This window comes from Ailuropoda melanoleuca, chromosome 7 (genome assembly GCF_002007445.2).
Source record: "Ailuropoda melanoleuca isolate Jingjing chromosome 7, ASM200744v2, whole genome shotgun sequence".
Classification (NCBI taxonomy): Eukaryota; Metazoa; Chordata; class Mammalia; order Carnivora; family Ursidae; genus Ailuropoda; species Ailuropoda melanoleuca.
This window is the reverse complement of record NC_048224.1, coordinates 89,559,250-89,574,107: the sequence shown is the minus strand read 5'-3', so window position 1 is coordinate 89,574,107 and position 14,858 is coordinate 89,559,250. Positions and strand designations below refer to the sequence as shown.

Below are 14,858 nucleotides of genomic sequence, written 5' to 3'. Positions count from 1 at the left end.
ATGGCCCACTGATAGACATCTGAAGGGTCCCCTGACTGAGGTTTACTAAACAGTAATAAATGACCTTTTCCTAACAATAGCTAGCCTCCTTAGGATCCTGAAAACCTTGTTTCCAAAATACTTTGGAGGCTTGTGCTCTCCCGAACCCCCTCCCAACTTGAAAGTATATATTGGGCCACTCCTCATGACAGTGCACTCCTTCTGCCCATGGGTGTTGTCCCTGTGCTTTAATAACGCCACCTTTTGCACCGAAGACATCTCAAGAATTCTTTCTCGGCCATCGGCTCCGAACCCCCATTTTAAGCCACATCATATTACCACATAAATGCCCTTAATGTTTGTTAAATAAATGAATGCTTGGCTACACCAGAACTGCCAATATCTTCACCTACTTGTTTCTAGTCTCAATGACAAGTTGCAAACTACCATAGCATTCTTCCCCCATTGCATACTGACTACATGACTCTCAATAAATGATGCAATCTACTTTGTAGGTGTATTTCAAAGAGTTATAGGTGGAGACTGGGAATTTCTATGTAGGCAGGTGACAGATATCACTTGCAAATGCTTAAGGGAATCCAAGGATAATTCTGTGAGACGGTTTAAGGTGAGTATGAAAGAAGATTCATAGACCTTAATGATTTCTATGTAGAATGGTTATATTTTAAACTTTTTCTGCACCTTCATAAAGAAGTTGAAAGCAAATGAAATGGCTGTGAAGCTCCTTTATAAAATACCAAGAGGATATGGGGCAAAGGCTATGAAACTATAAAACCCAATACTACCCTTCTGCTCATAATAGTTCTGTGATGTCATTATGTAAATCTTACTACTTTTGAAAACTAAGAGCTCTTTTATGAAATTAAAGTAAATCATCACTCAGAGTGGAATCGTACACCTTAGAACTCCATGATCAGTACCATGAACTCATTTGTAAAAACCAAGAATATAAAAAGAAAATTATAGCATACAATAGTTTGGAAAATGGAAGAAGCACAAAACTTTCTTAAGAAAGTCTTAATTTAATGCGATAAACAGTAAACCAATAATAATTCCTATTTTCAAAACTAAAACCTAATGAAATTACTCCAAAGAGAGGCCCCAGTAGGAATGTTCTCTGTGATGCCTCTGGTACCCAAAAGTTGGTTTTGGTCAGAGATGAAGCTGCTATTGATGTTCCAATACACAGGATAAGTCTTTAACACAGAAAACCAATTCTACACAGATACCCTTTCAAAGACATTTATTGTAGATGAAGCTGTTCTGTCTGCAAATACGCGCAACTATTTTTATTTTTGCTGCTTTAAAAGTGCTGTCTTCCCTCACTTGATATATTTACGTTGATGTCTACCAATGCATAAATTTACTTATATTGTGTTGAAATGCAATGGAAATGTCTGGTGAACGTGATTTCTCCTTTGCTGTTGGTAAGGCTGCCAATGTTCCACCCTTCAGGCAGGCATTGCAGTGTGGTGTACCAAAGGCGAAGATCCCCAAATAGAGCAATTTCAGAATAGACCTTTTCTTCATCATTTTTATTTTATTTAAATAAGAAAACAAAATGAATAATTCCAGTGCCTAGATAGTTGGTGAACATTTAAAAAATAAAATATAGAAAATAATACGCGTTAGGATATTAAAACAATACAGAAAGTGGAGCTTCCTTTCTCTACTCCGGGGCCTCTCTCAAAGGCAACTATTCTCAACAGCTACCACTGTATTATTAAATTGTTTAAAACGTGAACTTATTTAAGAAGTTTAATAAAAATATTGGCTGGGATGCCAGTCGGTTAAGTGTCTCACTCTTGATCTCAGCTCGTCTTCAGCTCAGTTTGTGAGTTTAAGCCCTGTGCTGGGCTCCACTTAAAAAAAAAAAAGTTTAAAAAAATATTGACTAATACGGACCTAGACCTTATTAATTCAAAGTTACCTTATTTTGCCTGAAAAATGAAATTAAAAAAAATTCAAGAAAGCATTTGAAAGCAGAGAGAGAATACAGATGTCAACAGGATGTTGGAAGAGTAATTACAAGACTCCAATAGGGCTTCTTCAACAACTATGGGACACTTTTTAAATGCAGTCACATGTAACAGTCATTTTTAGATGGGCAGTCTATGGCAACAGCATTTTTATATGTCTGAAAATGATAATCATATTTAAACAAATGTATAAAGACACAAAGTATTGATACACAAAGTATTGTCTGTATTCTCTATGAGAACACTTTATATGGATTATGAATTTGTTCATTAAGCTTAGAATAAAAGAATAAGTTAGCCCAAAATCTCAAGGAACAAAAAGAATGGAAAAAGAATGCAGGAAAAGAGAGGTTGGGGAAGGAGGATTATACATGCTCAAATCTAATTCATTACAGTTATGCAGTTGCCTCTTGAAGAACATGGGTTTGACATGCATGGGTCCAACTTATATGCAGATTTTTTTTTCAATAAATACAGTAAGTACAGTACTGTAATACCATTTTCTTTGCTTTGGCTTCCTTTGGTGTAAAAATACAGTAATAATACATATAACATACAAAACATGTTAATCAACTGTTTATGTTACTGGTAAGGCCTCTGGTCAACAGTAGGCCATTAGTTAAGTTCTGGGGGAGTCAAAAGTTATATGAGGATTTTTGACTGCATGAGGGGTTGGTGCGACTAATCCCCATATTGTTCAAGGGTCAACTGTATTTTTTTTTTCAATAAGCTTGGAAGAGGTTCTTTTAAAAAGAACCCCCTTTCAGAGAAATGTCTCTTTTATTAACAAAAAAACTCAGAAAAAAACTGGAAAGAAAAAATTCTCAGTGCGTGAAATAACACAGAATCACATGAAAAAGATCTATAGGAATTAACAACGGTTATCTCCAGATGGTAAAATTACAAGTGTTTTAATTTTCGTTTTGCTTATTTACTTTAAAAATACATGGGATGTCATTCTTCACTTAGTAAATGTACATCACAAGGAAATACATATAAAACCTTTTCGATTTCCTCAAATTTTTATTCCCCTTGGCTAATACAAATAAATGATTGGTAGATAATAGGTAGTTTGCCAGTGACAAATAGGCAATCAATGCTTTGGGGAAAAAAGAAACTACCTTAAGGGGCACTGGGATGGCTCAGTTGGTTAAGCATCCAACTCCTGATTTTGGCTCAGGTCCTGATCTCAGGTTGTGAGATCGAGCCCCACATAGGGCTCTGCTGTGGGTGTGGAGCCTGCTTAAGCGTCTTTCTCTCTACCTCTGCAACCCCTGCACTGGTGCTCTTTCTCTCAGAACAACAACAACAACGAAAAACAAAAAACAAAAACCACAAAATAAACAAACCAACACAAAAAAAGAAACTAGCTTCAGAATAAACTGTGGAATTTAAGAAACAAGGCAGAGGATCATAGCGGAAGAGAGGAAAAAATGAAACAAAACGAAACCAGAGGGAGACAAACCATAAGAGACTCTTAATTATAGGAAACAAACTAAGGGTTGCTGGAAGGGAGGGAGGTGAAGCGATGGGGTAACTGGATGATGGACACTGAGGAGGGTATGTATTGTAAGGAGCACTGGGTATTGTATTATATAAGACTGATGAATCATACACCTGTACCCCTGAAACAAATAATACATTATATGTTATTTAAAAAAAAAGAATAAACTAAGCACAATTAAAAAAAGAAATCAACAGAGTTGAGGACAAAGAATTTAGAGTAAGAAAGATGTCATTTAAATATTTTATAGACATGTATGTCTCCTAGGGAAGACAGGGAGAGAAAAACACATAATGATAACTTCAGAGGGTAATTTCTCTGAATGTTTATTTAAAAATGACCATAACCTTTGAGAAGATTCCATAAATTAGATTTGTGTTCCAAATCAGGAAGCAATAATGGACAGTATATTTTTTATATATGGCAGCCAAATAGAGTTTTCTAGTTTGTTTTTATCTTTCTAAATGAATTACCTTGTATTTTATTTCACGATCCTTCACTATACCGAGAAAAAAAAAAAAAGGAAACTTAACTGGGAATGAAGAGGTCTCTCAAATGATTCTTTGTTGTGCCAAAAGTCTATGTTGATCCACTTTTTCACTTTTCATTGTGAAATATCATTGGGGGCTACCCTCCCCCCAGATCTGAATCTATCATAACTCTGAAGAGTTACACATGTATGACATCATAGTCAGTGATGTTTCCAAGTTGCTTACCTAAAATCTCAGGGCCCTTTTAAACAAATTTCTGTAATTTTCAGTATACAAAGAGTAACTCCGAATTGTAATTTGCCTATCAATCTGCCTTCATTTATCCTTAGAATTGGAATTAAAATTATGTATATGTATAGTATTTGCCCCCATTAGCCTTCTGACCTTAAGCAATTGATACAACTTCTCTGTCTCAAATTCCTCATCTACAAAATGCAATACTAATATTATATGTATGTATATATATATACATATATATATATATAACATCATATATGATAGGTTTGTTAGGATTATTTAAATTCACGTAAGAGAGTGATCAGAAATGTGCTGGGCACATAGTTATCTATAAGTTGTTTACATTACCATTATTACTATTGTTATTATTAATATGTTTAGAGGTAAAGTAATCATATTCCACTATAAATCTATGAAATGATAATTCTCTCATCTTAAGAAATGTGAAGTTGAGAGTGACATATAAATTTAAGATAAAATATTGTAAAAGTCACTTAAAATTATGTTACAAAAAACAAGGTTTTTTTCCCCTTTAAAACAAATGCTTCCCTCCAGTGTGTTAGACATCAATTACTCTGAAACACACTTTTAAATTTAGAAGAACCAATGTGCTAGTAGTATCTTTATTCCTAAATAAAAGAAATTTTAAAAATAAAAGCTCATTTTAAGGAAAAACAAGAAAACTTTACTTTGAAATACATTACCTATCTCTACCACAGTAGATAATTGATATGCTTTTGGTTGGATCTTTACAACTAATTGTGAGTGTGCACTCATCTTTCCCTCCAACAACATCTGAAACTCAATAGCTCAGATTATCTTTTTTAGAAGCTCACATTTTAACCCAAATCCTTCTGTCTCTGCCTAAATTTCTCCCAGTGTGCTTCCTTATTCGGCGATGTCTGTCATCTCTTTGGCCTAACCTATCTCGTGTATCAGAAACTTAAAAGGGAACAATAAAACAAAATAAAACAAAACAAAACAAAAAACAAAATCTCAGGGAGTACTAGTGGGAAGAGCCAATGTAATGTGGGGGTGTAGGTGGCCGATTCTGATCTCAGTACTAAGAATTGGGAATATATTATAGATCAGGAAGAAGAGCTGTGTTACACATGACAAGCGTGGTAAGATAACTATCACCAGTAAGACTCAGCCTAAAAGTACCAGGTTTAGCAAAGGTTTAGTAAAGAAGATAAGTCATATTCACCTCATAATAGGACACTGGGCCTTTTAAAAATGTGCAGGGACCTTATGAGATAGGTACCATGCTGCACTCTTTAGGAGAACAAAAGGGGAAGTGACAGCATCTCTTCTGGGAATTCACCAAAGAGCAGGAATGGGACATCATCAAATAGCCAAAACATATCCTGATTGCAGCTGAGGAAGAAGGTGCTGTAGAAGACGGTACAAACGGTGCTCTAGGGACGCCCGGGTGGCTCAGTCAGTTCAGTGTCTGCCTTTGTTCAGGTCATGATCCAGGGATCCGGGGACAGTAGGGCTCCCTGCTCAGTAGGGAGTCTGCTTCTCTGTCTCTCTTTCCCTCTTCCCGTCCCCACTGGTCATTCTCTCTCTCTTTCTCTCAAATAAATAAAGTCTTCTAACAGTGCTCTAGTATCATCTGTGCCCACGTGAAAACGTCCTTCTTCTACAATGTCTGCCTTACATCCCTTTTTAGTTATGTATAGTGGGTGGCCAATTATTTTTCCATTCTCATCTTGAGTGTGAATGTGAACACCTTATTCTGGACTCAGTGTAATTTTGCTCCCATCCAATAAACACTATGGTTGGATTACAGAACAAGATTAAGAGGCTGTAGCAAGGATTTTTCATTCAGGGCAAAATGATATTAACAGTAAGTAAAACATTTTGTCTTTCTTTTTTAGGAACAGAAGCCCAGTGCGGATCTTCCTCACTGACATAGTATATGCAGAGATGGGCAGGAGCAGCCTGGAAGAACGGGTTCAGCAAAAGGTCTAGTGAAGCACCAGGTTTAGCAAAAGCGCTAGAAAAGTCAAAGCAAATCATAAGACCACATGGGGACAACCTTAAAACTTCAGATGTCTATGTGATTACTATCAACAGCGTGCTACTCCAGGAAGAAAAAAAGAAAACATTAGGATCACTCCTTTCTTATTGCTTTTGTTTTTGCAAGGAGAGAAAATTAAGATTATATTAAAATGTAAATGATGTTAGAATAGGAAGCAATCTTATCAATAAAATTAACCTTATTAACTTTATGAAAATGACCCTATATTCTGGCCTCACTACGACAGTTTTATTTTATATCTCTTTTTACAGTTATTGTTAAATGCACCCCTTCCATTGTTAAACATATACTAATTAGATGCTGTCTGATATAATTATGCTATCTATAATAAAATGCCCTCATTTTACCAACAGGCTAAGATCTGTTTCTCCATCACTGACCAGGCACACAGGTTGAATATGTGACTTAACTGTTGAATTCCCAGGCCATTACTTTGTCACTTACCATGCTATCCCATCCAAAGTACAGGACTGATTGTTCAACAGAAATAGACGTATGGAACCTGTGGATTTCACTTAGAGGGCAACGAAATGACATCACTACTCTTGAGCTGCCCTAGTCATTGCAATTTACCGACATGGAAAAAATGCTGTGAATGTGCAAACCTGTAGTCTATAATCTCCAACCCAAGGGAAAACTCACTCCTCTATGAGTCTATTTTTAGCTATATGTAGTGGGTGGACAACTAGTTGTTTCCATCCCCATCTTAGGCATGAGTGTGACCATCTTGTTTCTAGGCTCAATGTACTGTTTCCACTCACAAGTACTAGAATTGGAATTAACTTGCCATGGCAAGAATTTTTCAGTTTAGAACTGAAGACTGTAATGAATAAATTAAACCATTTTAGCTGTCTTCCTTAGAAACTTAAAATGCCAACCATTTTCTTCTGATTGATCTTACCAACTAATACGTATTTTAATTTTTATTTCAAGTTGTTCAAGCACCCAAAAAAAGTTATTTTGAAAGCATAAGCCTGGTTTCCAAGAAGCCAGGACTCTACAGAAATTTGTTAATGGTAATAAAAACTATATTATTTCTAATTGAAAATAAAGATATAGTTCATAAAAAGTAAAAAACATGAGCACTTATAGAAGTTTGCATATTAAAGATAATTTCTTGAACTCTCTAATATAGAAGGTATGCTATTAAATTAGCAAACCAGTTTCAAAATGCCTATAAACACTGCTAATCAATCAGTAAAACAGTATTTTAGAGAAAATTGTACGTATTAGCAACTGACACCAAATGACTCTTTTCAAGAAAATTTACTCATTCATTAATATAAACCAATTCACTGATGATTTCAAACATAACTCCATCTTGTGCTTCTACCATAAAAGGGAAATATTTGTTTCTCTTTAAGAGTCCTAGAAGAAATTGCTAAAGCTTTAACAATTTATTTTTATTTGTATATATTCTTTTTTTTTTTTAAGATTTTATTTATTTATTTGACAGAGAGACAGCCAGCGAGAGAGGGAACACAAGCAGGGGGAGTGGGAGAGGAAGAAGCAGGCTCATAGCGGAGGAGCCTGATGTGGGGCTCGATTCTAGAACGCTGGGATCACGCCCTGAGCCGAAGGCAGACACTTAACGACTGCGCTACCCAGGCGCCCGTGTATATATTCTGATAAGTTTTTATAATAACTTCAAAAAATAAATAAATAAGGATGATATATACACTTAGGATATATATGTGTATATATATGTATGTGTGGGTGTATAGCTGGACTAATCATTAATTTATACGTAACAATTTTTTTCTAAGGAAGGTAGAGAGTGCCTCCTATATAAGACTAAATTTAAATAATAATTTAAAAGTAATTATTGCCCCTTGAGAATTATGGTAATTGACTATTTTTTTTTATAGAAAAGAAAGCATTAAATGCATTACCAATTGAGTGACACATATCTAAATCTGTTTTCTAGTGAATTTGCCTAACTTAATTACAAACCATATCAGCTATCTCTCTGGTAAACAACATATTCGCAAGATTCTTTACTAAGATTAAGTACATAGCCTATAATTACAGAATAAAAGGAAGGCAATTGGCCTACATGAAACAAACCCACTTGTTTTCACTACCTCTTAAATCTGTTGAGCTGAAATAAGTAACCAACATTCTCTTAAGTTAATATGATTATAAATTTAGAAAACGATAATAAAAATATGTGGTGACATAAATAAGATGATCTTAACGAAATACATATTATCCCTTTATGTAGTTCTCATTTTTGTACCATGATTTTGCACTAGATTAGGAAATAATGAGAGTCATAGTAATTCGACAAAAGGACAGAGACTGTTAAAGAAACAAATATTTCCCTTTATTTGATTATATTACATCTACTCATGGGACATTCAAAATAATTAAAATTCTCAATTTACAGGCCTATAAATAATGCTATTTGACTGAAATCCAGCCAGCAAATAGCAACATATATGTGAAAAGCTTACTCATGGAATTTCTACCCCATGCCAGTTTAGCAGTATGTAACAGCAGATTCAGAAGTATTACCATTTAAGAATCAGAACAGTAACCCCCAAGAGTATTTGATCAATAATGAGTTTGCCTTACTCCTTCGCCAGCTGCACACTGGTTGGTTTTGCTCCGATAGGTATCCCGTGTTTGTGCAAAGTGTTAATCAAAATCTCCCTCATGTCATTGTTGTAGGAGTCAAAGTCAAACACATTCCTAACCACACTGGAGAGACCTTCAGTGGGAAATTTCTGTATTAAGAAAAAAAATTCCCTTATGACACATGTGATAAAATATACAATATTATAAAGATTTATAAAACTGATAGAACAATAATGATTGAATAAACTTTAGCAGAAATTTATAAGCCTTGTCAGGTAACAAGATAGGAGGAATATATACATTTTCCTTTTAATGTTTGCTCTCATAACTTAATATTTTTCTTTTCAAATAAATATTAGAATTTGAGGGGGAATAGTTCCTTCTCTCAAATGCTAAATCAGTGCTCAGATCCTGTTTGGTGACTTCCACTGCCTTTAAAGTGAGTAGTAGATTGGCTAAATAAAAAATTCCTTCTTAAAAAGATAGAGCAGTGTTGAATATCTATACAGAAGTATTTAGAGAAGTCACAGGTCTATGAATAAATGAAAGGAAAAATAAAGGATCAAGAAAAGAAGAGAAGAACATAGAAAGTACAGTGAATAGATAAATAGGTCATAGAAAAGGGAAAGAAAAATATTACTAACAGCAAGATGGACACTGGCTGTGTCCTCTGGGTCCTCTATCGGCTCTGTCTTGATTTTCTTTAGGCTCTGGGATCTGAGCTTGTCTTTTCGTGGTGTAATATGCAGAATGAAGCTTTCTATTTTCCTTTCTAGATTTTCCTTAGGGGATAGGCCAGAGGTCAAGAGTCATTGGATTGTGACTTTTCGCTCAGAGGCCATAATTTATTATAAAAGTAGAACTGGCCTGGGTGTTTTGCTTTCTTTACCAAGCTGGACTACACATTGTCCTTGGCTACAGAGAATTGCATTTCCCTGTCCATTTATTCTATCTTACAGAACTTTCTTGCAGTATTTATGGGCATATAATAAATAGTGTTAGTTCCTACTGAGTTTACTATTTCCACATCTTTTGTTTTCAAAATGGAAATATTTTTCACTCAGATCCACATGCTTGTTGTATAAAGTCGAACAGTGGTGAAGCTTCTTTGCTGTCTCACTCTCTTGTCTTCCTTTACCCTAAAAAATTACCCAAATCCTTGGTAATGGCCATGGCATAGAATCTTGCCTAAGTCAACAACTTAACATAAATGTTTGTTACAACAACAAACATTAACTGTTTGTCAGTCTTCCAGATTTAAATTTAGATTACAAACACTTCATATTATACCATCTGAATCAGTATTATATCTTAGAAATTGAAAGACCTCATATACATTAAGCAGTCTAAAAAAAACAAAAACAAAAACAAGATTGATGTTTTCTTTTAAACCTTTATGCACAGGCATGTGCCATACCTGTAAATGCTTCACTATGTTGACAACTTCTCTGGTAGAATAAGGGTAGTTAATAATGCCCTGGTCAGCTAAACTCCTCAGCTCTCCAAAGGCAGCCACAAGCTTCTGAAGGATGGGCTCAGGCACATTTGGTCCATATTGCCTGAGCATTTCGAGCTCTGAATGGGGTTTGGGATTATCAACTGCATGGCAGCTAAAAATATCACCTATAGGAGAAAAGAGATTCACATTCAGCATGCAAGTAATCCATTATAATGCCATAGGAAATACAGAATGACCCTTTAGGGTCATTGTTAGTTCACCAAATAACTTCTATTTTTAAATGTGTAAAACTGCACAGAAAGCCTGTCCCACAACAGATTGGTATAGAGAAGAAAGCAAATGACTGAAGCAAAAGAAAAGGAAACCGAGTTATGTGTGGTTTATTCTTCACAGATTTATTTCTGTTAAAAAATGATGTAATATTTGAATACAATCCCACTGGGAGATACTCAAATAAAAAAGCCAAAAAAGAGAAGTCCCCCCGTGTCTCTGCCGATCCCACTCCCTCCCCCGTAGGCACCAGGATTACAGCTCAGTGTATTTATTCTTCCATCCCTGGATTAGTCTTTGTAAAAATGCATACATACAAACACAGAGTTTCGGTGATTTATTCCTTTTTCGTTGGATACTCTTCATATGGTTCTGAGACTGCGTTTTTAACTTGAACACATGTTGAATATTTTCAGAAATTACAGACATCTATCTCATACGCATGTTTCTTTATGTGTACCAAAAAGGGGGAGTTAGTATCACCACTTGATACACAGTTTATTTCTTATGCAGATTGCTAGAATACACTTTGGAAGTTAGTTTTGGAGAAGTAAGCCTTCAGAGACAATGTCTAAACTAAAATTAAGAGAGAGGAATATAGAAACACAAAATATTTCAACTGTAATTTAGGCAACTGAGATTATCCTAGAACAGTATAATCTATGCTCAAGAGAGATGGATTTGTCATATTAAAAGTTCATGTAATTTTACTGATTCACAATCCAAGGGACCAGGGGTCAAAGAAGTTAAAGTAAATAGATTTGCATTATTTAATATGTTTATTTTAGAAAGAACTTTCTAATTCTTAGAAATCATTCAAATCATAGGGGTGCCTGGGGGGCTCAGCTGGTTAAGCACTCTTTTTTTTTTTAAGATTTTATTTACTTATTTGACAGAGAGAGTGAGAGAGCACAGCAGGGGAAGCAGCAGAGGGAGTGGGAAAAGCAGGCTCCCGCTGAGCAGAGAGTCCAACGCAGGGGCTCAATCCAGGACCCTGGGATCATGACCTGAGCTGAAGGCAGACGCTTATCCAACTGAGCCACCCAGGCACCCCAAATGTCTAACTCTTGATCTCGGCTCAGGTCGTGATCTCAAGGTTGTGAGATTGAGCCCGTGCTGGGGGCTCAGTGGTGGAGCCCACTTAAGATTCTTTCTTTCCCTTTCCCCCTTCCCCTCTGCTCATGCACACACTCTCTCTTAAAAAAAAAAAATCATTCAAATCATAATTTATGATTATTATATATTTATAAAAGTGAATAAAGCGCACGCCATGATAACTTCAAGCTCGTATCTCAGACTAAACACATTTGAACACAAACATGAAGTATATGTTTTTTGCCAAAAATCCAATGTAACATTAATGTAAAATGATAACCCCTCATTCATTCATTCATTCATCAAATAAATATTAAATATCTTCCATGAGCTAAGTACTATTCTAGGAATTTTATATACATCAGTGATCAAAACCACAAAAATCCCTGTCCTCATTAAGTTTATATTCTGACAATGAACCATAAGTATAAATGTTAGAAACTGTATGTTTCGGAGAGGAAAAAAAAGAAAAGCACAGTATAGAACATTAGAAATGGTAATGGAGGGGGAGGTGAGCAGGTCGGCCTTGCTGAGAAGGTGAACTCCGAGCAAATGCAGCTACTGGTGCTGGAAGAGCATTCCAGGCAGAGGGTGTAGCTAATGGGAAGACCCTAAGGGGAGCGTACCTCGGATGTTCACGGAAGAGGCAGGAGAGCAGAGTGGCTGGAAAAGAATGAGTGATGGGAAAAGCATCATAGAACAGAATGGACATGAAATCCGAGAGATAAGAGGATGTGGGAGACATACTGAGTGATCTGTAGAAATTCTACACATAGACAAGCATATTTATGTATACCTCTCCCTCTTGTCTTTTTTTTTTATTAATTTAAATGATGGACTACTATTATGGCTATTTGTTTCACTAAATATATCTTGAGGATTGTTTTTGTTTTTTTAATTCAGCATAGGTAAACTTTTCTTTCTTTCTTTTTTTTTTTTTTTTCCAAGTACTGCATAGTATTCTGTTGTGTGGATATAATAGAATTTCTTTATCTAGTCCCGTTTGGATGGACATTCGGGTTGTTTCCATTGTTTGGCTACCGTAAACAACGCTATATTGCGTACCTTTGTACTTAAATCATTGCACAGGGAATTCTCTTGCATAAATTCACTGATGGAATTGCCAGGTCAAGAATCCTACTAGGAGACTGAGTCTACTTCACGCTGTGTATGAGAATTATTAGTACCCAGAATTACCTCCTGGCTATAGAGAAGAGAAGTCCTTCTAAAAGGCTCCTGATGATGAAGTCTGTCTCGGGGCCTCTCTGAGCCACGCAAATCAGTGTCCTCAGAGCTGGTCAAACTGTCATAGTTATGGGGATATGACAAAACCGAACACTACAAACTACTCCTTATTTTGTGTTTTATTCTAAGAGGCCCTAAACAACAAAGTATAGTACAACTGTTTGAGTAAACAGGCTCTGGAATCAGAGAGACTTTGATATGAAGCCAAGCTCTAATATTCTCACCTAAGTGACTCCAGAAAAAAAGCATCTCTCTGATTATCCAACATTCTCCTCTGAAGTGGGGATAACAAATGCTCTCACAAGCTGGTTGTGATGACGACACAGAACACAGTAGCATTCAGTGACAGCCACTTCAGCACTGTTACTAAGACAATATTATTACTGTCAGTGCCATTATTTTTATTATTGTTTTCATTACTGTTTTTACCTAAAGTACCGAAGAAATCATTGCCTAGGAAAGGAAATCCAGGTCTGTTGGCCAAGACAATCATTCTAAAATCAGGATGAATCACAATAACGTTTTCTCTTCCATTAACATTAGCAGAATCTGAAAAACAGAATTCCTATTTAGTTTTTATTCATATTTAATAATTCTTAAGAATATCAAGTGATAGCCTTTAAAATAATATAAGCAGGCATGCTGTTCAATCATAAAAAACTCTAAAAATCTGGTTGTCACAATTTGGTTACAGGAAAAAACTTTCTTGAGAAAGTTTGCTTAAGAACAGAATACTGATAAAGCATATACTGAATTTTACAGGGACTTGTATTTTTATGTAAATTCAATGTATATCTAAAAAGCAAACTTGTCCAAATATTGTCTTGCAGTATTGAAACTTGGCTTGAGATGCTATTATTCCTTAAAAAAAAAAAAAAGATAAGAATCCATAACGAAGGATAATCCAAATACACAAAGGATAATCCAAACGTCCTTTAGATTTCATGAGATCAGTAGCTGTATCACTTTGCCTGCTGTTATGCAGCTAAGGAGTGATTCCTGGTTTAGATTACCTGTCCTGAAACTTAACATAGAATAAAGGCCTTGGGCACCTAGTCAGCTTGTTAGTGCAATGTTGATTTATTCCCAATTAAAGGATTCTACCTTAGTTCTTAAAATAAGTAATTGCAAGTTGACGGAAGCTTCCTTTGTGCAAATGTTAAAAGTTAGTAAAGAAACCAAAGATCACATTCTACTGACTGATGTACATTTCAGATAGAACTGCTAGTCCAGATGATAATTTCAGTTGGTAAAAACTTTACTGTGGTTATTTTAAGAAGGAATACTTGTCATCTCGGCTTATTTAAATCCCAGCCTTAGGGGCGCCTGGGTGGCGCAGTTGTTAAGCATCTGCCTTTAGCTCAGGGCATGATCCTGGTGTTCTGGGATCGAGCCCCACATCAGGCTCCTCTGCTAGGAGCCTGCTTCTTCCTCTCCCCTGCCTGTGTTCCCTCTCTCGCTGGCTGTCTCTCTCTGTCAAATAAATAAATAAAAATTAAAATTAAAAAAAAAATTAAAAAGCCTTTATATAAAAAAAGAAAATCCCAGCCTTAGGCTGGCCATCTTTTAAAAAGGATAGCTGTGAAGCACCTGCAATTTTATTTGAGATGAGTCTGTAAGAACTTACACTTGTCCTTTTTAATATAATCTTTCAAATATGCCGTATATTCATGTGCTAAATACAATCAATAATCTTCATGTTTGATCCCTGTTAATCTTAGTTGTGGTAAATAAAAGGGTATGCTTCACAGGCAAAATTTAATTAGCTAATTAAAATAAAAATAGCAATAAAAAATGAAAACTTAAGAAGGAAAGAAAATGGAATATGGCTCTAGAAGTGATGTTTTAAGAAACCATGTTTAGAAGAGCTTCAAGGGCTCTTGTGTTTAAAATGTTGTACACAATTATATTGGAGTTTAAAAATTAGGATGACTCCTTTTCTTCTTGATTA

The 14,858-nt window shown here is 35.5% G+C and overlaps 1 protein-coding gene across 5 annotated transcripts in view; it reads right to left on the bottom strand.

Moving 5' to 3' along the window:
* Positions 1-14,858, bottom strand: part of VWA8 (von Willebrand factor A domain containing 8) — a 344,886-nt gene that overhangs the window by 126,331 nt on the left and 203,697 nt on the right. For 4 of the 5 annotated variants that reach the window (XM_034665237.1, XM_034665239.1, XM_034665240.1 and 1 more), the window contains 3 exons: positions 13,337-13,456; positions 10,256-10,461; positions 8,836-8,987 (listed from right to left, as the gene is read on the bottom strand). In XM_034665237.1, coding sequence (XP_034521128.1) covers positions 8,836-8,987; positions 10,256-10,461; positions 13,337-13,456 — 478 coding nt within the window. The remainder of the gene's footprint in view (positions 1-8,835; positions 8,988-10,255; positions 10,462-13,336; positions 13,457-14,858) is intronic. The other variant, XM_034665238.1, reaches the window with a different exon arrangement.